At 42.9% G+C, this 26212-nt stretch overlaps 1 protein-coding gene across 12 annotated transcripts in view; it reads left to right on the forward strand.

Annotated features, from left to right (window-relative positions):
* SKAP1 (src kinase associated phosphoprotein 1) overlaps positions 1-26212 on the forward strand; it is a 350548-nt gene that overhangs the window by 229323 nt on the left and 95013 nt on the right. For all 12 annotated transcript variants that reach the window (XM_079949862.1, XM_079949868.1, XM_079949869.1 and 9 more), the window contains 5 exons: positions 12697-12774; positions 13610-13693; positions 15400-15524; positions 18561-18624; positions 22301-22492. In XM_079949862.1, coding sequence (XP_079805988.1) covers positions 12697-12774; positions 13610-13693; positions 15400-15524; positions 18561-18624; positions 22301-22492 — 543 coding nt within the window. The remainder of the gene's footprint in view (positions 1-12696; positions 12775-13609; positions 13694-15399; positions 15525-18560; positions 18625-22300; positions 22493-26212) is intronic.

Below are 26212 nucleotides of genomic sequence, written 5' to 3' on the forward strand. Positions count from 1 at the left end.
TAACAGATAAGATAGATAAGATAAGAAATTGTTAAGCTTTTGACTTAACGATCATGGGACAAGAGAATGGGGGCTCTTATTTATCAGTAACTGATTCAGACATAAAGAAACAAGAATAATAATGAATGGACAGCTTTCATAGTGAAAGAAAGCTAACAGTGGAATCCTTCAGGAATCTTTATTGGGAATGACTTATTCAAAGGATATCTGGAGTCAGGACAAGAGTGAATAGTCAGTTTAATGGTGACACTAGGCTACTTGTTAAACTGGTTTTCTTCCACGGCTTTGGGACTGGAAGTAACCCCCAACATGCTGTACTTTAAAAAAACCACATACACAATGTTCTGCTTTGTACAGAGATGAGATGTTGAGATGTTGTATCATTGTCATACTCTGAAGAACTCCAAAATTATTTTTCCAAGCTGACTTGATACAAGACGTATGAGATATTTGGGAGCTTTAGGTGGTGAGTTCTTGGATCCAGAGTTAAACTACAGAGCCTAGGACTTGCCAATCAGAAGGCTGGCGGTTCGAATCCCCACGACAGGGTGAGCTCCTGTTGCTCGGTCCCTGCTCCTGCCAACCTAGGAGTTCGAAAGCACGTCAAAGTGCAAGTAGATAAATAGGTACCGCTCCGGCGGGAAGGTAAATGGTGTTTCTGTGCACTGCTCTGGTTCTCCAGAAGTGGCTTAGTCATGCTGGCCACATGACCCGGAAGCTGTATGCCGGCTCCCTCGGCCAATAAAGTGAGATGAGCTCCACAACCCCAGAGTCAGTCACGACTGGACCTAATGGTCAGGGGTCCCTTTACCTTTACCTTTTTATCCAGGTAGCTGTGCTGGTCAATAGTGATTCTTACCAGCTTTAGGAAGTACTCCTACTGTGCCCTTTCCTAAAAAAGGATGGTGCTACAAATATTTATGCTCTGGTGACATCGAGATTAAGTTAGTGCAAATATTCTATGTGGAGCCGTCTTTGAATGGCATTCAGAAACCTCATCTGGTTTCCAATTTTATAAATCTCTGTTAGTTGGTTTGTGGGGCCAGTTTAAAGTGCTGGTTTTAATCTGCAAGGTCATAAACAGCTTGTACTTTTAAAGCACCTTCTGTTTATAGGGGCTTATAGCGATTTGCGCAATTGAAGGGAGAGAGCATGACATTCCAGAACTATTGTGCCATGGCTGAGCAAGGGCTGCTTTCTTCACTTCCCAAAGGTGCTGAGGGAGGTAAACCTGCTTCCATTTGTCTGAATTCCAGACCTAAACATTAGACTTTAGGGCAACCAGACAGCAATAGGATATTCTGGTGTGTATTTGCTGCTTAATGGTTCATCTCTCCTTTGAGGTGGCACAGAGAGGCCTTAAAAACAAAGAGCTGGTTTGAAAACATGCTGCACTCCTCTCTAGATTTCATCTTAATTGTTCTGTGAGAGCTGAGAGAATGGGTAGGAGATGACAGAGGTATCTCACACCTGTCCTTTGTGTAAGTAATCTTGCTTCTCTTTTTGCTTTTTCTAATTTGCTGTTTCTGACTTATGGTTGGATCAGTATGCAGCTAACAACAGACTGCACACTTCTTTGAATTTTGTGATGCAGTTTTGTTTCAAAAATTCATTAAATGTTATTTTATAAGAAAATCCATAGAAAAGTGTACAAATATGTACATTTTAAAAGGAAAATGTGTACAAAATATGTATTTTAAGAGAGAGTGCATACCAAAATGTGTAAAATATAAATGTAAATTTTATGCCCTCACAAGAAAATGGGGAATAGATTTATGACTGAAAACCTGTGAAACTAACACTGAATAGAATTAGTTATATGCTAGAAAGTCTGGCAGGCTAGGGACAAAGGTGAAAGCTACTTCCTAGTTCTACTGGATCTCTCAGGGGCATTAGATACCATTGATTAATCCAGAATGCGGCAGCTAGACTGGTGACTGGGAGTGGCTGCCAGGACCATATAACACTGGTCCTAAAGGATCTTCAGTGTCTCCCAGTTCATTTCCAAGCATAATGCAAAGTGTTGGTGCTGACCTTTTGAAGCTCTAAACAGCCTTGGCTCAGAATACCTGAATGAGCTTTTCCAGCACCATAGCTCAGCCTGAACACTGAGGTCCTCCAAGGGTCTTTTGCTGGTTCCCTCACTGCGAGAAGCGAAGTTACAGGGAAAAAGGCAGGTGTCCTTGGTAGTGGCGCCAGTGCCGGATTTATGTATAGGCTAAGTAGGCTGAAGCCTAGGGCCTCTAAATCTAGGGGGCCTCGCCAGCCTGCCCACTCCCCAGCAGGCGACCTCCCCTCTCCCAAAATTGCAAACCCAAGACTTCATGCAAGGGCAGGGCAACTCAGGCCCAGCAACTATGAGACTCAGGGCTAGCCAATGGAGGCCAATTTGAAGCAGTGGGGCGTAACTTGAATTTTTTTTTTGTAGGGCCCCAGTTCACAGCCAAAGTCTGCAAAATCTTAGAGATATAAATAAAATCCATCTAGATTGCCCTGGTGCGGGGGCCCCAATTTGGCCCAATTGCTCCAGTTGCCTTAAGGTCAGCCCTGATGAGACTGTGCAGGGGTGGGACTGACAAGCCCTGCACCTTCTACGTCCCTGGTGTCACTGTTCAGAATACAGACTCAATGACTTGTTATGCAAATAAAGGGGGGCACTTATTGGAAATCAGTTTTGTCACCTCTTCCCCCCCCCAAACCCCAAGACAATGAGCCCAGCCACCTTTTATTCACAGTTGCATAAGCACTGCACTACAGCATGGCCATAAACCTGTACGTTCAACCGCTGAAATATATACCTAATATGTAGCAATGGAGATTTATGTTACTGCTTTATGAATGAACATTGTGTTTTATGAATGGACTCTGTATTTTGTGAATAACCTAAGAGCCACCAATAGGGAGCTGTAGAATCTGACAGCTAACCAATTGGGTACTACCAAACAGCGACCCCTATTGCTGAAAGCAGGTAAATAGCAGGGAACACTTCAGCTCAGCCTTTGCACTGTTGACTGAACAGCCCTGCTGTGCAGATAATGGAGAAAGCTCGTAAATTGTATCCCTTCTGGCATCCTGGCCAACTGTATTACGCTGGTGTAAACCCTGGGGCACAAGAAGCACAGAATAGCAGCAAATAAAATCTGCTCATACGTCAGCAACTGAAAAGCTTTGCCAACCAGTTCTTCCAAAGTCTTCCTAAATTATAAAGCTCCAAAATATAGGCCAAAAGAGAGCAAGTCTGGGAGAAGCGAGCCATACAATGGGCACAACCAGTGAAAAGGCCCTGCTCCGTGTAGCTCCTTCCATGTCATTTGATAGGGTGCCCACTTGTCCTCCTTCTTGACATGGAACGCTCTCTATTGGAGTCTCCAGGTCCAGTACAAAGACCATAAGAAGGGAGAGCAGGGACCCTGAAGTTCCCAACAGCTGTTAAGCAAGCAAGCAAGCACACAGGTCACCTTTGTCACAGTCAAGACTGTTTTTGTACAATCTTGTTTGTTCTTAGTAACCAAAATTATATTATCAACATATACAAGCAGAAAAGTTGTTTTCCTTCATTTGCAAGGAATCATACAAAACAAAGTGACATTAATAAAGAAAAGTTCCAGGGTGGCAACAGAAAGCAAACTAAAAATGCTTTTGCAGTCCTTCAAAACTATCCAGCAGTATCACGTTAAAGGAAAACTGGTGCTATTAACAGTAATCCTTCTAGCTGGTTAATTGGTTCAGCAACTTCCATGCACATGATGTGTGATGCTAATTATTTCCCCAAAGAGATAAATGATAACTAATCAGAGGCAGCTATAGTTGCAAATGGCAACAAAATATATGTGAAAGGAAGAGGAGCAGGTTTGCTCAAGTGTGTTCCAGGTAGAAATACTGTTTGTAATGAAGTGAGAACAGTGGTTTACTGGCTTAAATTAACAAATAAGAAAGTTTTGAGAATTTAAATTCTAGATTAAAATTGATTGCTTCATTGAGAAGGGGATTGTAACAAAAATACTGGGGCCTAATTTGAATAGTAGAGTGCCTGGTATCTGGTGGGCCATCTCATCCTTTATTTCCACACTGTGGCTGCAGACCAAATCACCTGTCAGGAGAGTTGTGAGATTCAGGTGAGGGTCAGATGCCTTCACCCGTTATTTTTAAGAATAACATTACAACATTAGTGTTAATTTTACGCATTTTTAAAAATCACCATGGTATTTAACAATAATATCTTATGTCCTTTAGAGGAGAAATTGTGAATTGCAGACTTTTAAATACCCGTCATCATCCTTGGCTTCACTCAATTTTGTTTATAACACTCTTCCATTTTCTTCTATTTGTGAGGGTGTGGGGGTGTGGGGAGTAGCCTAGGGCCTCTCTTCATCTAAATCCGGCCCTGAGTGGCGGCCTTACTATGGAATGCCCTCCCTTCAAATGTTAAGGAGATAAAGAACTACATAACTTTTAGAAGACATCTGAAGGCAGCCCTGTATCTGGAAGTTTTTAATGTTTGATATTTTACTATGTTTTATATATGCTGTAAGCCACCCAGAATGGCTAGGGAAACCCAGCTGGATGGGCGGGGTATAAATAATAAAATTATTATTATTATTACTAGCCTGAATTGCCATTTGTCGCACTTCAGCTTTAAAGAGTGGGTTTACGCAGAGAAAGCTCTGGGTTATTCATGGAAAATACTGCCACCTGAATTTCAGTGATGCCACCACAGGGGGCAGCCATATATTGATTCCAGCAGCTCCATACAGAAGGGCTTTATAAAAGAGGCATCGGTTTGATGAAGTAGACTCCAGTTCACAAAAGCTTGCACCGTAATAAATCCATAAGATGTTAGTTAGTTTTCCTTATGTTAGTTTTCCTTATGTTACATTCTGCCCGACTGAATTTTCATGTGCAAAGTCTTGTGCAAGCTGGGCTGGCAGCAGTAGGGGTATGAAGTGGAGGTGAAATGCACATCCAAGTGCATTGTCTGTCAGACCTGCAGTAACTTTAGTGAGCTATCATTCCTCAGAAACAAAGGAACATGTACCTTTACCTGAAACCATTCTATGGAACCAGGACAAGAATTAGCCCATATATTTTTCTTCTTTTTCTACAACCTTGGATTACGTTACATGATCAGTTGCTATCATGATTCTGGTTGGACTAGATCCTGTTGCTGGCTTCTGCAAAAGGAGCAAGTGAGTTTTCCTGCAGGCTTATTTCTTGAGGAATGGGGTTGAAGGGAAGCCCCATGCTGGCAATGTACTGATAGCAAATGAGATTAAATAAGCGCGGCAGCTCACTGTCGTCTCCCCGCCTTCCCCCCGGTGTAATTCAATTCAAGCGCGAGCGGTGATGGGAACTCACACGGGCTGCCTCTGTCACCCCCGCTGAGGTTTGGAATCTTTTAACGTCTAAATAAAAGTTTCACAAGCATTTTTTATGCTCCTGCCAGCGGGATTGGCGAGCTGGCGTTGGGCACATTAATGTTAATATTCATACTGGCAGATTTCTCCCCGTGTACCAGGCCTGTGTTGGTAATTATAAATGTGCGCTGCAAGATGACATTTAGATTTGCGGGCTTTAACACAAGGGGAGAGGGGGATGGGTTTCAATAAAGAGGCACACTTTAGTATTTGTCATTTATGCAAAGCTGGCCTTACCGTGAGGCAGGCCAAAGACGCTGCCTTAGGCAGGAGATAGAGGCATAGTCTGAAAAGGGATGAACTGTACACAGCTATCAAAATCTGCTCTGCCTTAAATTTGAAATGGAGTGGTGGTGGTAGGGTGTCTGCTTCACTTTGAGAGTGGCAGGTCTTCAATAGCGCTTGTGCAGGGGACTGTTGTGACCAGTTCAGGCACCACTCTGACTGCTGATTACTGGAGGCAACTGTGAAATTTTCTGCAAGTACTTGGTTGCCAGGAAGAGGAAGAGGAAGAGTCCCCTTTTAGCCCAGTTCTATTTCTGTTTCCCACAGTTCTGCCAGAAGAGGGTGGCAGTTAGACTCAGGTGATAGTAGGAAAACTGAGTACACATTTCAGTACAATCTCTATGGCCCTCTTAATGATCATATAGGCCCCAGTTCTAGTTTTACAGTGGTACCTCAGGTTACATATGCTTCAGATTACAGACGCTTCAGGTTACAGAAATAGTACCTTGGGTTAAGAACTTTGCTTCAGGATGAGAACAGAAATCGTGCTCTGGCTGCGTGGCAGCAGCGGGAGGTCCCATTAGCTAAAGTGGTGCTTCAGGTTAAGAACAGTTTCAGGTTAAGAACAGACCTGTGGAACAAATTAAGTTATTAACCAGAGGTACCACTGTACTGATGGGAAATTTAAGCTTAAAAATATTGAAATACACAAGACTAGATAGTCAGCCCCACTCCACCAAGTGCAATGCAAGCTTTCATGTTCATATCCTCTACAGCTTACTTGGGGGATGGGGGACTGAGCACACCTAATAATGTATTGGTGCTGTTGTAAGCTACAGGGATATCTACATAAGGTAGCCCTAGCGGAGGCTGTGTTTATCCATTGGATGCATCAGCATTCACATTGTCTAATGTTGCTGTTGCAATTTTTTGGATTCCAATGGCAAAGATAGAATTTGAATCTGGATTTCCCAGACCCAAGGACTTACTTTTTTCACTCAATCCCATTGGTTTGGGGCATTTGCTTCATTGGAATCAAAAGCAGTAATAGCAGTGGTGGGGCTTAGGCCTCACTGCTTAGGCCTCTGCCATCTTCATCTGGCTAAAATCCTTGGTTTTTAACCCACTGCTACTAATCTGGGTGCTTTTCCAGTGACTTTCCTAGGATTCAGCTTCTGTGCCTGCTCATCTCTCCTACTTCTTTCCCTACCTTCCTGCCAATAGAACATAACCCTTGCTATGCCATATCCTCATGTGAGCTTTTTCCTAACCAAGCTGATATTTCCTTTTCCTTAGAAAACATGCATTAGTTGTCAGCATTCTATTTGCTGACATCCCAAAAGGTGAGAATGCTAGTGAGCATGTTTATGGGCAATATGACTTTTTTAGCCCGTTCAATAAGGAGCAGGTAAACCACACTGAACACTGCAGAGAAATCCACAATAACAACCCTAAGCAGATAGCAGTGGTCACTAGCCATTCCATCCCCTTGTAAGAGACTCTTCCAAACACATTGACTATAATATGCCTGCTTTCTGGGAGAAGAGATACTTTTCAGCCTTTTCCTTTGTACTTTGGTACCCAGTCCTGAATGTGGACTGCTGCTTGCACATCTGGGGGGAACCTTGGTCCTTAAGATAGGGTTAAACACCGAATTTCTCACTTAGGGAAGAAGAAAATAATAGCTTATTCTCTCCCCTAATAAAAAAGCTTAGAACGGGACAGGGTGGGGTGGAATTCTGCACAAATGAACTCTTATGTTTGGCTGCTGCAGTTGTGTCTCACCTCACCTCGAGACACATTTGAAAGGATTTATGTCCACCCCCAGAGTTTTGCAGAGTCATAAAACTCCAAAATGAAAATAGTTCTGTGAAGGAAGAGAGTAGGGGAGGGAAAATTTGACAACATGGATGAATTGGCATGTTAAGAGAGAGCCGCTTAGCAAAACAAGAAGGAACCCCCTTCTGGTAAGGGATTCATACTTAAAAAGCTGCTGAACATGGCCACTGGGGAGATGATCAGTAGCACTTTTAGATAGGCGGGTGGGGGAGAGATTCAATATAAATTAACTACTGCATGGAACAGTGCCAAGCTTCCTTGGGAGTCTGGTGCGCTCACTAGCAGACTGGCAGCACGCTCCAGAGGGTGGAATTCTTGACCTCCCAGGAGTTTGGGAAGAAGATGCTGATCCTTGTGGCCAAGCTGGTGTGTGTTAGACAGATTTTGGAAGCATCATGTGTTTGCTTTATTAACGCATCTAGGTCCAGGGTTTCTTTTCCTGCTCACCATGTGTTCATTCGTCATGAAATAAACAGAAGCAAACTTATTACAGAGACATGGCCAAATGTGAAATGTGGGGATAGCTAGACATGAAGTTATTTTGGCATCCCGCTTCCCTGCGTAGTGAGAAATTCCAAGACCAACCCCAAAGGGTTGTTTCCTTGTGAAGACAAAACACCAGGTGCTTGTAGTGTTTTGCATCATGTAATGTTTGTAGTGTAGCTTTTTGTGATATTTAAGAATAAGTAAATTGAGCATGGGGCAGCAAAGAGGCACAGAGAAACTCTCACTCTATCTTGTGTCTCTTCTGCATATTTTATTTATCAGTCTTTCTGTTTCATTTGGTCTTTTTTCATTTTTCGTTCATTTGGTTTTTCTTTGTTCATTCTATAATCATGGCTATACCACTATAGAGCTAGCGTGGTGTAGTGGTTAAGAGCGGTAGTCTCGTAATCTGGTGAACCGGGTTTGCGTCCCTGCTCCTCCACATGCAGCTGCTGGGTGACCTTGGGCTAGTCACACTTCTCTGAAGTCTCTCAGCCCCACTCACCTCACAGAGTGTTTGTTGTGGGGGAGGAAGGGAAAGGAGAATGTTAGCCGCTTTGAGACTCCTCAGGGTAGTGATAAAGCGGGATATCAAATCCAAACTACTACTACTACTCTTCCTCTTCTTCTTCTTCTTCTTCTTCTTCTTCTTCTTCTTCTTCTTCTTCTTCTTCTTCTAGATTTCCCTGCACTGGTTTCCTTTATTGTTTTGTATAACATTTTAAATTTATTCTTTTAAACTTTTAAATCCCCTCATGTTCTTGTACTTTCTTTATTCATCTGCATTGCTTTCTTTCTTTCTGTTCTCTTCTTTGATCTTTCAGTTCATCAAATACTAATACTCTGATTAAACCTCCATTCCCTTGTGCTTGTCTCTATGCCTTCTCTCTTGGCTCCTTGCGGATGGAACTCTCTCCCTCTCAATATTCAGCTGGCCTTTTTTGTTTCACTTGAAGACTTTATTAAAAACTTTTTTTAAAAAAAAATTCTCTTGCATTTCCCTCTTGATGTCCATTTTTTTTCTTATTCTTTCCTACTTCTTGATTATTATACTCTTCCTTCCTTCATTCCTTCTTTCACTCTCCATACCAGGTAATGTAAATGTTTTCTATTTCTCTCCCTCTTGTTTTTATTGTGAGCTGCAAGCAAGGACTTGTGTTTTTCTTTTTCTTTTTTTACAACGCCCAGTGGTGCAGTTAGGTAATTTTAGACTCTGGCCTTAATGGTCTTATGGAGGGGTTGCTCTTTAGATGGTAATGTGTATTAGTTTACTTACTTCAAAATGTGATAAGACAGCCCTGCTGTGTTCAGGAGGCTGTCTTTCTCATGCTGCTGAGTGGGGCCCTGGACACCTGCCCCCCTGAAAGGGCCTTGTGTATATGACACACCTTTCTATATCTAAAAAAACACACACAAAAAGCATGAAGAAATGCACACCTAGATAGAAACAAGTTTAAGCCCCTACCCTGCAGTTAGATTCCACTTTTATTTCTTGCTCTAGAACATAAACAAACCACCAATTACCACTGCAGAACATCTATCGCCAGACTAACTTCTTTGGAGAATACTCTGTCTGCTAGATTGGTCAGAATTTGAAAGAGTAGTTTGCCACACTGAGCCCCTCCCATGTGGCCAAGTTTCTCATAAAAGGTTCGTGCCATCAATGTTGAATGTTCTGGGACTCAAGAGCCCCAACCAGCATGTTTAATGGGCAGGGATGGTGGGAGTTATAATCCAACAACATTGACCACTCCTATAGCATTACATGCACATGCATACATTTACTATATATTCAAAAGAAGAGATGTTGCATTTAAGTGCAAGTTATCATTTTTGTCATTCATACATGTAAAATTCTGTGGACTGTTACAGTCGCTAAAAGTGCTTTAAATGTATTTTTTGGTTGCACTCTTTCTGAATTTTAATGGAAAATATTCGCTGGGTTTTCTCTAATTGCAGGAACATTCCTAAAACATAATCTCTCAATATTTTCATCTATATTTATATTGTAATTGGCACTCAATATTAGATAGTAGAATTTGATAAGTGGCATTTGTTAGATAACAGGCAGTAAGTTGACAATAGGCACATTGAGTTTTTATATCTGAAGCCTTCCAAGATTAAAACAATCAAGAATTTAAAGCGTTCCAATTTTGAGTTTTTAAAGTCACGTTCTGAATGCAAACTCAACTTTTGCTTCAAAACGCATCACTCAGAAATTTGGATGATGAGAGCAGCTAAGCCAATAAATGGCCAGGCAAGTAGCTGAGCCAAACACCTCTAGAAGCTTAATCATCTTCACTACAACATCTCATAGTACATTATTGTATACATTAAAAAATAAAAGCTGATATTTTCAGAAACAGAATGGCCATCCTTTTGAGTGCTAGAGAGCAGAACATCCTGGTGTATGTATGTGTTTGATTTGCACATTGATACATAAATTTTGAATTGCACATTTCTCCCATAGATTGCCTTTTGCCCTCTTCTAAAAAGCACAAGCTACAATAGTTTTCACATGAAGATTTGCTGTGCTTAGGTGCATAAAAGTTTGCTGTATGTTGGTGTTGATCATCTGTTAATTGGACAATATGTACATAGACTGCGGAATCTTGTGTACCACTAGCTCGTGTACTAGGCATGGCTTATCTATTTGTGCTGCATTTCTGCAACACCTTCCTGTTGATGAGACATGGTCCAACTGCACTGGCATCCCAAGTGGCTTCTGTGCACAATCTGAGAGTTGGGTGACAGCATTATTTACATTACAGCGGTGGATACTTCCAGGGGAGCCTCACTTAGATCATGCAGTGCAGTCACTTGCAACAGCAAGATGCCTTGGATAAGCTTTGCTGCTGTCACCACAGCTCTCTAGGTTGGGCCCCCTGGTTTCCTAGTTTGGACACTGAGAAATTGGAAGAATTAATTGACTCTACATTTCCAGCTTTCAGCTAATTAACAAGAAATATAAGCAGCCTAGGCAAAAGGTTATGTAAATGTCTGAGAAAGGGTGTAAATCTCTGGCTGAGGCAGACTGCGGATCGATTCACAGGTCCAGGCTTGATGTGCCAAGATGTGTATTAAATGCATTCACAGTGTGAAGTGGGCTGTATTGTGAAGTGAGAGTGTTTTCACTTTGAATTAGATCTGATTTTGACGATAAGTGAGATTAAGGAAAATATAAATTTATTGGAGAACTGTTAGATTTTATTTAAATGAGCGGAGATAAGATTGTAAACAAGTGGGTAATTTGCTTGGAAAAATCTTTTTTTTTTTCTGTAACGATGTAAGTGCGAGCGGGAGACGTGGGGGAGTCCAAAGAAGTGATGAAACTATGTTATAATATAAGTAATGTTGTTGATTTATGCATTTTTATTCAAAAACTTTAATAAATATGTATTAAAAAAAAAAGAGAGAGTGTTTTCACTTCATAATACGTCCAAAACCCAACACGGGGCTGCTGCCAGAGCCAAGATTCACTCAGTTTCAATTTTTATTACCAAATCTTGGAAAATGTGAAATAATAACAACAAAGAGAACATCTCTGAAGATTTACAGAGCACATCTTCCTAAACCACTGAAAAACTGCAGACACACACATGGGATGAGAAAGATTCTCCAGAGCAAAGGGTGCAACTGCCATGTAGGTTGCAGCTCTAGAAACTTATACATAGTTACACCCCCAAGGGTAGAGGTTTTGTGGAGCCCCTCAGATGTGGATTGCATTTGGAACTGGATGCACACTGAAGCAATGATAAAGTTATATCAACACATATTATCCCATCACAATGAATGTCTCCATTTGGTTGTTTATGTCTGCAATCTTATACCTGCATACCTGAGAGTGAGCTCCACTAAATTCACTGGGATTTACTTCTGAACTACATGTATGGGATTGTGCGGCTATCCCACAGTGACAACTTTTATGGGTTTGAATCCTCTGTTTATTTCTGGTTTGCTTTTATATGCCTTCATGTGTTTTTATATTTCTGTTTACTGGTTTTAGGTTTAATGTTTTGATGATCTATTGTTTAACTCCGCTTAGGTATGTTTAAAGTATTAAGTGGTATACAAATGCTTTTCAGTAAATGAATAAGCTTGTCTAAACAGGCTTTCCAAGCAAGTTCAGCCTGGACTGGGATTTTACCACATACACAAACATGCACACACACGCACACACAATGTTCAAGACCAAATGGAAGTGGTAGGTCATCTCCCTATGCTGGAATCCAAATTTTGTATCTCACATAGCTGGGGGTTGTGTGCACATCACCGGCTTAAAACACAGCTTGGACATTCTTTTTTTCAATTTAATTGAAGCTAGTTTGGAGAAAAGTTTGATATTTCAAAAGGAATGAGAGGATATATACAGGATAGATATAGACTAGGGCTAATGTGTGCATACTGCTTCCCAAACCAGCCATGGGACAGCGCTGGATGCAGAATAAACAAGAGTGTGTATACAGCCAGAGATGTAACATTGGCATAGTACCAACCAATATGATTAATTTGATTGGCCCATGCCTCCCTTACTGACATGATACAGAGCCCAGCCACATGAAAGCTGTTTGGCAGTGACTGCCTTTTCCATCACATATATAATGGAAATTGATGATAATTGTGGGTGTAGTTTGATTAAAATACTACTGAATTCCTTGATTTTGTTGTCTTGGAAGATTCCCCAAGCATAATTTTCCATGCTTATTGAGATTTTGTTTTTGTTTTTTTTAAGCCGAGAGCAACTTGCAGAAGGCCACTCAAGAGCAAGGAGGCATTCTAAAACAAGGTTACTTGGAAAAGAGATCCAGAGGTAAAAATCTGCCAAACTAATCTTCACAGCACCTGCTGTTGATTTATCCATTCATAATCCATCCCTATGCTGTCCATCTGTTGAAAATTTAAAGCCCTCTGGGCAGACACTGTGGGCAGCTTCTCATTCACCGATTTAGATGTTAGGAAAAGTGTCCAAGTGAAAAATGCAGATGTGTTGTATCAACTACGGAAGGTACATGTACTGTATGTATATATGTATTACTTGCCTCTTACTTGCCTCTGAAATTCTGTTAGGAACATATATCTGATTATACTTTCGTTAAGCAGATTACTACTATTGGCCCAGAAGGATCAATGAGATGCCTCTTAATGGATGCCAGTGATTAGGAAATAGTTTGAGATTTTTCTGGAATGGTCTTAATGAAGAAAGCCATCAGTCTGGAGAAGGTGTTGCCTTCTCCTGCTAAATGGAGGGGACATGTGAGAAGAGATTTTGTAACAGATAAAGGCAGAGGGGACAGAATTAGTCATGCTGCTCTGCCCCTAGAATATCTCTCACAAGTAGAGAGTGTGCCTTATTCTTCCTCGGAGGTCACCTACAAACATTTTGAAAACAAAAGTAGCATATATACTAGTGTGCTCTTCACAGTTGACATGTGCATTTTCAAGTTGATCCCAATTTTTTTTGTGTTTTTTATGGTGAATTTGCTCATATTTGCTACTAGCCCTAAGTACTAGTAGTATTAGTAGTAGTAATGCCCTCTGATCGATGTAGAAAGCACACCTTGGGATACCTTTTGTGGATGAAGAGACACTCCTTCTTTTCCTATTCTTCTCCTGTCACCTAGCACCTTCTTCTTTCTTCTTCACAGACTCTAAAATATTTGGCTCTGAGTGGCAGAAGCGATGGTGTGTCCTTGACAATATGACCTTCTACTACTTTGCAAATGAAAAAAGTATGTAGTACTCCTGACACATGTACACAGCCATATCCCTTCAGTATTTTCACTGCACTATCCAGATACATTGGGAGGGAGGGAGGGAGGGAGGGAGGGAGGGAGGGAGGGAAGGAAGGAAGGAAGGAAGGAAGGAAGGAAGGAAGGAAGGTTCTGTTAAGCTTTCCCTCAATCCTGATTTTATGTTCATTGGTCCGCAGAATGGAGGGACAGCAGGTGAAAGTTGCCTGAACTCTGGTGCATCTCTGAAGCTCCTTTGTTCCTCAGTATTGCTTTCTAAACTTAATTTAGATATTGTCCTCAGTCTTCCTCCACGAAGCTCTGAGGCACATACAGAGGGCTAAGCTCATTTTATCATTGCAGCAGCATTGTTGCAACCCTGCCAATGGGTCCTGCTTGGCATCTGCTTGGCTACAAAATAGTGGACTAGATGGGCTACTGGCTCTTCTTGCATTCTTATTGTGAGGTAGGTTAGGCTAGGATAATTGCTTACCAATGAGCTTCAACCAATCAGGGATTTAAACCTGGGTCTCTCTCATCCACATGTAACCTTCTAAGCAGTACATCACAGTAGCTCTTCCAACTGGATGATAAATTGCCCACCAGGCAGTGTGGGAATCTGCCATTTAGATGCAGCCTTACGAACGGAGAACAGAGTCTGGTTGTATTCCAACACCCTTGTCAGTAAAGAATGAGGGAAAGGAGAAATACGGACACAAGGCCCTGTGTAAATAAAGTACTGCCCATTTTTCCCCCATTAGTTGTCAGGCGGGCTTTAACCCTCCCCTAAGTGACCATATATAATCTATGTGTCAGCATGTATAAATATTTTTCAGTTATGCTCCATCAGATGCATATAAACAGGAAGCTAATACTTCCAACCAAATTTGGCATGCCTAGATAGATGGGCTACGATTATACTGTGCCTCCCATCCAGGGAGATTAAATGCAGAGCAGGTAAAAAAAATATACAAGAAGAAATAGACGATAGAGGGGACAGCATTAGGAGTATTCAGAGCTGGAGGAGGACTCAATAACAGGATTTTTCCCCAGCACAATTCAAGGGATAATGGACACTGGGGCTAAGTAAGCAATTATGTTTTGCAGTATTATCTATACATATACAATTTAAAGCAGCCTCGACGTGGCAGTTGCAGGTTGTAGCATACACGCTGGGACTTAGGCAGAGTTCCATTTTGTCTGTAAATTTTGCCAGTGGTAAAGGGGATTTTCAGTCACCAACATCAGCATCATACAGCAGTACTGTCATCAAAGACATCCTTGCAACAACTGTGTAAGTTAGGCCAATAATATCACTATATTACAAGTGGAAGGACTGAGGTCAATATATAGTGGCTTGCCACACTTGACATAATGGTGGCAGATCCCTGTGCAGAATTGAGTTTACTGTTAAACCCAACACCACACCAAGGGGAACATGTTCCCTTCTTCCAATGAGGCTCAATGACTAGAAGTAATATCCACTGTAGAAAATAATGGCTTTTTAAAAAAGCAGTTTTGGGAAGGAAAATACAGACAGTGAAACAGTTCAGGGCCCCTCTCCTTTCTGCCCACATGGCTCTTTCTTCCCACCCACTTTAGAGAGAATCTGGAAGACACAGGTTGGGTCTTGTATTGTGAAAGTGATATCTGTAAGCAAGCTAGCAACTTGAAGTTTGCTGAATCATCATTACTGTATTATGCAGGCAAGCAACCAAAAGGCATGTTTGCCATTGAGAACTACCATGCCCAGATGGCTTTCCACTTGCGCAAGGATTCTCGAAGAGATTGCTGCTTCGAGCTGACCTCTCCTGGTAAACGTACCTATGAGGTAGGTGTGTCCGCCCAAATGGCCAGAGTTTCCAGCCAAGGAATTCTCTGCTTAGTGCTAGTTGAAAGGAGAGAGTGGGGACAATGGAACCCTGACCCCTTGGCCTCCGAAGACTCCTGTCATGAACCCCACAGTGCTGTCAGGATTGGGATTGGCAGGCTCTGACAGAAGAGGAGGGAGAAACAGAGCTGGGTACAGGGACTGAGTTATGGGAACTTGGGTTGGAGGAGGGGGGAACTCCACCCTGACTTCAGACACTTTGGAAGGGCAAGAGGGATGCCAGCTCTTCCTTCTAATATTCCTGAGGAACTTAGTGGAGGCTGGGGAGAGCTTTGATCAGCCAAGGGGATGAGTCAGCAACTGAACAGAAGGGTATAGTCTTGTTGCCTAGAATCAGGCATTGGCTTTGTAGATGAAGGCAGACCCAACTGCCCTGACGGATCATGCACTTGAAATCTCGTCATTCCTACAAGACAAGAGAGTCTAGCAAGTGAACACGTCATGCCAGGCCATCTTTAGCAGATGCGGTGCCGGGGTGCAAATATCTACCCAGTGCCCCCAAATTACCACAGATGGGGGGGGGCTGTGAAGCTGCACACTGCCAGCCATCGGGGGGGGGGGGGACGACGACTCTCTCCCATGCCACTGCAGGAGAGCAATCCCTGCAGAGGCTTGGGAGGGAAGCTGCACCCCTCCAACCATATGGCTGGCAGGTACGCAGCTTCCCTCCCAAGCCTCCCAAGCCTCCGTGGGAGGAGAGTGCAGCTTCCCTCCCAAGTCTCCTTGGGAGGAGAGCAATCCCCGCAGAGGCTTGGGAGGGAAGCTGTGTGCCCGCCAGCCATATGGTTGGCAGGGCACAGCTTCCATCCTAAGCCTCTGCGGGGATCGCCCTCCTCCCAAGGAGACTTGGCAGGCATGCTGCACGCCCGCCAGCCATATGGTTGGTGGGGTGCAGTTGGTGGGCGTGCAGGGAAAGGGGAGGCCGCCGGCAAAGCCGCTGGGGCTCCCCCACTCGCTGGGACGCCCCTGAGAGGCCGGCGGCCTGGCGCAACGCACCACTAAGCCCTATGGGAAAGATGGCTCTGGCGCCATGCCTTGTCTTTAAAAGCTTATTGAGAAGGGCTGGGAAATTTGTTGGGACATTTTCATCCCTTCCAGTTAGTTCTGATCATCTTGCACTGCTCCTGAACTCCTAAATCATGACTCCAGAGCATTGTATCAGCTGCCAAGCCTGTACTGTTAACTTGCCTGAATAAATATCTCTTTCTTACTTACAAGTAAGATCTTCTGTCTGCATGTGTTGGGTGGGAGTCAGGGCAACTCCCAGTAGAGATGTATCAGGACTGGGTTTGAGCCTCCTCCTGCAGTACCCAAGCCATTGTCTCTTCCTTACTTGGCTACAAAATCTTATCAGTCTGACCTGGAGAGTACTTTGTATATATGAAACTTAGACTGCCTTTGAGCCTCTTCCACACCATTCACTCTGATCACTGTTAAAACCTGGAAGAGAAAGGAGAGGAGAGGCCTTCCTCTCTCCTCAGGCCATTGTGCATTTGACATTTGCATAACAAATCCAATCAAAGCAAGAACCACTGTGGACTTCATTTGAAAATACCTTCACACTTTCCTCCTCCCACTCTAAGCTAGCAAGCTCGATTCATCTCCGCTCCCCAATTCCTTTCCAAAACTGGAAAGAGAACCCGAGAGTTCTGGTTTTAGGGCTAACTTGTATATCAATTTATGTTAACAGCCGATTGACATGTGGAAAGATGGCTCAGGTTGACTTCAGCCCAGGAAAAAACAGTTTTAAGTGAATCAGATGCTACCCTTTGGTACTTCGAGTTTGTTGCTATTTATCTCCTCACCCTTCCTGCACAGCCTGCTACCTAGCAGCTACCCACTGCTAGAAAGACTATCTGCTTGCCACCTGGTCATCCCTTAGTATCCTGGTCCCTCCTTCCTTCGTTGATCCTTAGCTCACTCAGCTATAAGTCCACACACATACACTGCAGGAGTGAAGTAGCTCCCCCTTCAAAGCACTGCCATAGGTTGCCACCTACAGGTCCCTCGTGGTATGGCCAGCTTTGCTTTGGTCTCTTAACCGTTAACTCAGGCATAGGTAAACTCGGCCCTCCAGATGTTTTGGGACTACAACTCCCATCATCCCTAGCTAACAGGACCAGTGGTTAACTGGTACTGAGCACATGCCTACGTGAACTGGTACTGAGCACATGTATGTTTTTGCATTGCATGTGTTTGGGGCTTCAGTGTCTACTCCTGGCCGGGCCTACATGAGGACTCCCCTGCTGTAGTTGTTCACAAGTTGATCAGGAGAGGTTTGTCTCCAGTTGTCATAAGAACATATGACATGCTTTCAATATATTTTTGCCATTCATTCATTCACCTTTTTCCCTGACAGGGATTCAAGGTGGCTTATAGATAAAATGGGTCTGTAATGGATCTTAGGACTGTGTCCTGTTGTTTGATTCTGCCTTTAAAATACAGTAATAACCACGTTGAATATGAGCAGTGACAAGTTGTGCACCCCAACTTACTGCAATGATTTGTCTGGGGTTTGCAAAACAAATGGGGCAGGAGAATTCTCCGTGTGTCTTTGTGGGATTCCAAAATAACCATGTACTTGTCAGTAGAACTCCGCTTTATTTTATGTAGAAGAAAGAGAGATGGGACAATAGCAGAGATGAGGGGCATCACAAGACCAAAACATTACAATATATAGCTAATTATGATTTTTTTCATCACTTAGTGATTCAGCAGCCGAATGCGTAAACTGCCAGATCTAAAAAGTGATGTGTTTTAAATGATGTTAGTAGGTAATATGGAACCTCTGTCTGTGATGCATGCTTTTCTGTATTCATGCTTAATGAAGTACTTGACAGGGGCAAACCCTGAAATCAGTAGCAAGCTTCTTTAAGTGTGGCTTGCACATGGAGTACAATCACCTGTAAATTAGTAGTTGCTACAGACCTTATGGCAGAAATCTTGCAGTGACTGTATTGAATTCTTCCTTTGCAGTTTACAGCTGTTAGCTCTGCAGAAGCCATGGACTGGGTGGATCAGATCCAATTCCTGCTTAAGGGTGAGTAGCTTAAGAGGGAACAAATCCATATGATATAGGTGAGAGTGATTCCCACCTATAAAACTTGAGACTTGTTGACTTGCAGCTGAGGGCATGTACTGCTGACACTGACAAACACTGTATTTTGAGGGAATATGAACTGATAGGAAGTTCTGTCTGTAGTGGTTGCTGGCCCATTCACACATGCAAGACGTCAGAGGAAGACCTGGCTCCTGTGATGTTCCAGTGTAGCAATGCAGTCTCCAAAAGTTGTATATTCTTCAACTGATGAGCATATATTTATGAGCCTAACTGTTATTTAGACTATGTCAATTAATTAGACAGGAATTGACTACAAAGGGCCAAACAGTGTATAAACTCCAGACTTCCGATCACCCTCCTTCTGTATTACTTACAAGAATCTTAGCTTTTGTGCCTGTGCTTTTCTGTTGATTTCTTACCCTCACGCAGAAAATCACGTAAGCATAGTGGTAAGATTGTCTAAAAAGCTCGCAAAACAAAAGGCAATATTTAATTTAAAGAAGATCCCAAAGTGATGTTTCTGAAACCTTTAATATTGTTTTGAAAGGGAGAAGCGAGAAGGCAACAGCTCTTCTACTTATTTAATTGCTAATATTCACATTTGTGTAGTCCTTTCCTGGCGATTTCCATCAAGGTTATCCGATTTTATCCTTGCAGCAAATATGTCAGCTGGATTAGGAAGAGACATGGTGATTGGCCCAAATCTACCTGACCACTTCCGTGGTCATGTGACAATTTGCACCTCTTCTAGGTTGAAGTCCAATGCTTTATAAATCCTGGGGAGTTCAGAGGCATGCACACACACTGACACACTGAAAGAACATTTGACACAAGCTACATGGGCTTGCCCCATCCCTACTGCTGATGCATGGGGTGGCCATACTGCCACCTGCTGTCCATATTTTAGGCCAGCACATAGGGGGCTTGCCATGTATAACAATGTATGTAAATAAAGCTCTTCCACAAAAGTGGGGAAACTGGCCCAGTCAGCGTTGCCCCCTTTGTGTGGAGAATCTCTACATGCACTTCTTTGTATGCTTATAGAGCCCCTTTAGACACTAAATGTATGGATAAAATAGGTGTGTATGCACTGCACGCATCACCAGGAAGCAGGGCTAGCCCCTTGGGGCCTCACAACCCCTTCACACATTCTTTTCTTCTACTTCCTCTATTAAACCACACTTGAAATTTACTAACCTCCCTGACAGGATCCTAGGTCATGTACGATGCACAACCCAGATATGATAGTTCCTGCCTAGAGGTCCTACAATCTAGATAAAAATGGGGGAGGGCCAGGTGACTTGGTGAAGAGGTGCAAACAACATGGGGCTAGGGGCATTTCAGGTTTTGCTGAGGAAGTGTGTAGTGTGTAACATGGGACTTGAGAAAAGTTTGACAAAGAAGGGGAATATTCTCCCAGTCCTTTCCCCAGAAGCTATGAGAAAAGGACTGGGAGAAGAAGCAATCTTGTTCTACTGAAAATCACTGGCTGGTTACCCCTTAACACCCTTTAACCACAACGCCATGCTCACAATGGGAATGTTGAACAAGCGAACATTTTCCACCTCTATCCTTGTTTGTGAGAGAAATGTGAGTCCTAATCCACATCAGTGTTTATATGAATATAAATCTAGGGGCTGCTAGTTCTTTCATGTTAATTAACTCAAAAATCCATGTGTGTGATCTCATAGACGTTACATAAAACAAAGTGAAAGTGTCCTGAGACTCAAATCCAAAGGATGCCTTCTTCTCCCCATCCCCTTTTGATATTGTTGTCTATAAGGTGCTAGTGCTATTTGCTATTCCATACTTATTTATTTATTGTTGCTTGTTTTGTGTACCAGAATAATCCCCTAATAATGAACTGTGTGTGCATGTATGTATGTGTGATGGGTTAATTAAAAATTAAATTCACACTTGCTTTGCTGAAGCCACTTTCTGAGTTGCAAAGGATGTGTGCTCTCAAAGCACCCTCTTCTGGTCAGTGTGTGAAAGCAGTATTGATACTGGGTTTTTTTAAAAAAAGATGCTATGACTAACATTTTGTCAGCTTACGTAAACTCATGAAGCTAGGAGTCACCAGAAAGCTGTCCCTTCTCAACTCCAAGGATACATAATCTGCAAATCATATCTGCCCACACATTCCAATTAGCCAAAATAATTCATACCACAATAGGGGAGGGGGAAAGAGCAAACCACAGCAAGCAACCTGCTAAGCAGAGATCTCCTGGGGGGGGGGGGATGGCCCAGGAAGTATTGTTGTTTGAGGAGAGAAGCTCCAATACCACAGAAAAGCTTGGTATAGTTGGAGAGGAGGGCACAAGGTTCTCCCCCCAAAAAACATCTTTCTCCAATTGACTTGAACTCTGATCAGTTGAAAGTATGGTAATGGTAAAGATGTTTGTTTTATTTTGTTCCATGGTTCACTAGGCAATGGACGGGGAAATTCTGGCTCTCCAGATATTGTTGGATTCCAGCTCCCATCAGCCCCAACCAAAATAGTCAGTTGTCATAGATAATGGGAGCTGGAGTCCAACAACATCTGGAAAGGCAGAAGTTCCTCATCCCTGAACTAAGCAAAGATCCCGTCCTGGAGCATATAAAGTAGTAATCACAAAAAAAAAAACTAATGCCTATAGTCATATGTACAATGCTTCTCATTCACCTCTGATAAACCTCAGCCAGCTAGCACCACAGCTCTGCTGACCAGTGTTAGGACTTTCAGGCTATATAGGGTGTGCTACTTTTTACAGCTTTAAACCTACCACCTCTCATTCTAGAAAAGCAGTGATGATACTCCCAGTTTCAATGGATAGGTTCACGCAACTGCTCTAATAGGGTAAAGAGGTTCCCACCCTGTCAACACTCCCTAGTGTGTGCGCAAACAGAAACTAACTTGATATTAATAAAGCCATGTTGATGTGAATCGCTATGGGGGAAAAGAGCTGGGAAACACACATACTTCACTTTGCTCATAGGGTGTTGATATGGACTCACTCTAAGAAGCATTCCAGTCACTTCCCCATGGCTTTGCAACTCTTTTTCCTTGACAACTTGCTGCATTGTTTTGCATTCTTCAGAAGTATTGCAAATCTTGTTTCCTCTGGGCTGCCACAAGTTGTTGTTGTGGTGGTGGTTGTTGTTGTTATGGCAGAGATTAAGCTAGTGGAGAAACTGGGGCTTTAATGTTCAGGGGTTTTTGTTCTGATTTTGTTTTTAAATTTGCCTGTTTCAATAATCTTTAAATGTTTTGTCAGCCTCCCTGAGTTTCTGACACTAGGATATTGTGGGGCGGGGAGGGATACAGTCAAACCATGCTTCACTGAGACAAGAGCTGTACTTGCCAGGTCCAGATCTACAACTTCATGGAAGAGGATAACTCAGGCATATTCAGAGCATTCTTGTTATGGCACCTGTTAGCTCAAATTAAGGGCAGAAGTTGGTTCTTCCGTCACTCGGGACATGTGACGAATTTAATAATCACTCTTAACAAACCTCCATCGACATTTGCTCAGACCACATCTTGCCAGCTGAAAATAATACTGTTTACCCTAAGGAACATCAGCATCTAATTGTGCTGTCCATTTCCCTTTTTCTCTTTATTTTCCTCTTCCTTTGTGTGTCATGTATTTTCCTTCTTATCTTCTTCTCCCAGATATTAAGTCCTCAGTTATCCCCTGTGAGGAAGTCGAGGACGACAACGACGACAATATCAAAGAAGAGGCCTATGATGACATAGACAGTTTTGATTCCCCCAATGTGACACATCATCAGGATACCTCTTTGGACCTGGAGGAAGATGAGGATGACAGACAGAGTGATGACTGCATTTATGAAGTTCTTCCAGGTTAGCAGGCTTTCATTCATATAAAGCTGCTTTGTATGGCAATTAAAACCATTGGTCCATCTATCTGAGGCTGTGTGCACACCACAGTGTTAATGTGTATGTGGGCCGCACATGAGCTCCTTCAGCTGAACTCTTTCTCAATGCTCCCCATCCACAGTGGTGGGCGGTGCTTGATGTGATGTATTCCCACTATGTATTGTTGTCCCTCACTACTTGCCAATTAGTACTTCTTCACACACCCGAGTTTCGGAAACCTAAAGGCCACTGTAGGCATATGGGCAGGTATTTGTTTACCTATGTGTGCAACCATAAAAATAAAAAATAGACTCAAGATTTCTGATATACCAGACCTGCCCAAAACAATGGTTTTTGCTTTTTTTTAAAGAATGTGTTACGCACAGCCTCATTGGCAGCCCACTTAGTAGCACCAGGGCTAATAAAAGTAAAGAATAGATGGGTGATAGATGGCACCCAGGACAGTATCATTGCATGCTTTAAAAACAACAACAACCCACACATTGCCCTTCAGTATGTCCACAGTTGGGTAATTGGCAATTTTACATTGTGTTGTTTTTTTTCCTTACTGCATTATCCACAGATCAGAAAAATTTGAATTAAATTAGGGTGGGGCGGGGCAGGGCGGGGCTGTGGAGTGTCAGCTGCCACTTGGATGAGGACAGCGTTGTGTGAACAACACCAGAAAACATGCACCCCTGAGATGCATTGGTTAGAGAATGAGCCTAAAAAGCTGGGCTAAGGGCCTAGGGAGGGAAGGATTCATACACATACCCTGTATTGCCCGTTCTTACAGACTTCCAAAAAATAGGCTTGGACCTGTGCTTTCTAGACACAGGACAAGGGGAAGTGTGGATGAGCCAATAGTGCTCATGCTATCTGTAACAATCTCTTCCTACCCTTGTATTTCAGAGTACTGTACAAGAGTGTCCATTTGTCGAGAGTTCTTTTGTCTAGAACATAACTTCTGCCTAGAATACATTACTATGCAGATGAATTCCCATGTCAGTTTGCAAGTGAAAGCCAGTAGAACAGGTAGAATCAGGGGCGCCGACTTGCACCCCACATTGAGGGGGCCCATCGTCATGTGATATATCCCACCAGCATGAGCGCTTGCCCGGCAGCGGCAGGGGATGCGAATCACCCTCCGCACATCCTGCCAAGCACACAAGTGCTTGCCAGGTGGTGGCGGGCATGGCAGCCCCCTCAATATTGGGAGGGCTTGGCCCCCTCCCCACAAATATTGAGGGGGCTGAAGCCCCTTCCACCACTACAGTTGGCGCCCCTGGTTAGAACAGAAAACTCAACAATTTGCCACAATTAACCGGAAAATATTAGATCACCTGGGAAGAAAGAATAGCAAAATCTGCAAATTTCACATGTTCTGCACTCATCACGCAGTGCTTTTCTAAGTGCTGTGAAAACTGCAACTCCTGCTCTCACAGGCCACCCAAACCACCATGAGCAGGGATCAGCCACCATGGGCACAATGGTAACAAGTACCTGGTTTGGATTCTATCTGCTCAGCTCTCCAGTTTTCTGAGATACATGTTCTGCTCTCTCTACCTTTTGCAGGCCCTCCTACTTTGTGTCATCTGCAGCACACAAGTAGCGGGCAGGAAATGAATCAGAGCTGTAGTTGAGGAACCGGCATGGACTCTGCTCATTTTGTTTTTGTCATTTCATAAGGGGAAGGCAGGTTCCTTACCGTGCAGATTCAGTTACTTTTGAGGCCTGGCTGTGGAGATTAGGTTTAAGAGCAGGAGTGTGGGATGGTAGAATTGAACTGTTTTGTTTGTTTGAAATCTGAGATTAATGGAATGGTGAATTTTGTGTCACAATACCAAATGCTATGCTTGCACAGAAAACCCGTGGACTCAAAAAATAAACAGCTTTGGATGTCAAACATCCCTTTGAGTTCAATCTGAGACATACCATTACAAAAAGGGCAATACTTTTATTTTATTTACAAGCGGGATTCATTGGAAATATTAGACATCCACAAAAGGCAGCAAAACTACCAATCCTGCATCACATTAGCAAACAAAGAAACATCCTAAGCATCTGCAACTCCCCAGCTGATTCCAGTCCAGCTAGAGACCTGTGAGTATAGGGTAGTATACAAATTTAATAAATAATAATAATAATAAACAGAGAGCACTTTGTTTCTCTCTAGGTTGAAACCTTACAAATTGTTTATTTACCCCCCCCCCCACTAGCCTGGTGTTCTCTGGTCCATGGGGTCACGAAGAGTCGGACACGACTAAACGACTAAACAACAACAACTAGCTTTGGATGGGCATTGTATTCTAAAGGCAGGGGCGAGAGATTACCAGGCTATTAAGAAAAACATCCCTGGTCATTAAAAAACATTAGCCATCTTTTGTCAAGCCCCTGATTACCCATTAGTCTGTCAGGTGAAACCATAGTGATAGGGCCCATTCATGCTAATCAAGACAGCAAAACTCATAACACCATTTTGATGTGAATAGTATACCCATTCACCCTTCTGTTCAGGTGTGGATGGCTAATCTGGGAAAACAGCCTAGCTTTTCACATTGCCTTTCCATTGTGCGTAATGTACACAGAGCAGAGCAGCAGATCTGCTCTACCAATCTGGCTTTTGCTACCTTCATGAAAAATCAGCATACAAGTCTCTGCAGATGGACACTGAGAACAGTGGATCTACTATAATTGCTTGTGTACAGCAGGATCCCATTGGAGGTTGCATATTTTCAACAGCTCTTTACATTTGAAACATTCCTACAGCACACAGAAGCTGACTGCCAGATCAGAATGAAATTTTGATGCTTCTTTTCGTTGCAGCCTTGTTTTTCTGTCGGACACGACTAAACAACTAAACAACAACGAAAGAGAGAGAGAGTGAACAGTGTTCAAACAGTTGAAATAGCCACATTTTTTTCTATACAAATACACTAGAATGCGCAATCCTTGTGTGCCCACAGCTGTATTACAGAAAGGTACCCACAGAGCAAACTGCTGCAAATGACTTAAATAAGAGGCCAAAATTAAAAACAAAAGGGCCTGACATGAAGGGAAATTTCTTCTTGACCTTAAATATGTTGATCACTCAGATCCTGAGTGTGAGCAAAACCCATCCAACAAGATCCCTGACAAAGACTGAGGTGGGGCGTGGGGGGATCAACTCCACCCAGCATCCTGTTCCTAGTTCTAGACCACTCCTGGAATAGGAGGAAGTCCCCAAGGTTATGCAGGAGAAAGAGATTAATGTTTCTCTGCTGGCAAGAGTGTCTCTGGATGGTGCAGCGTGTCTTTTCCTTGCTACTGGGGTCATTACAGTCAGCCTCCATACGCAGTGACCTTCTGGTTGGAAAGCTTGAGTTGCAGATAAGTTTGAGTCCTGGCATTTCCTCTGCATGCAAACTGATCCCTCCTCAGATTGCAGAGGAAATCCTGTCAAGAGAATTGATAATGAGTGGCAAGCTTTCACATTGACATGGATGGAATGGGCTACAAATCCAACCCAAAGATAGTTGTGCACAGCAAAGCATTATGTTCTGATGGGTGGGGGTTGTATAGTGGCATTTGCTCTCTGATAATTGGATGAGAAGGCAACTTCATCATCTGATCTTTTATCCTGTTCCCACTAGGGTTGAGCAATCACTGGTTTTCAATATCGCGATATATCACAGCTAAACATTGTGATATATTGATATATCACGA

The sequence above is a fragment of the Podarcis cretensis genome, assembly GCF_951804945.1.
Source record: "Podarcis cretensis genome assembly, chromosome: 13".
Taxonomy (NCBI): Eukaryota; Metazoa; Chordata; class Lepidosauria; order Squamata; family Lacertidae; genus Podarcis; species Podarcis cretensis.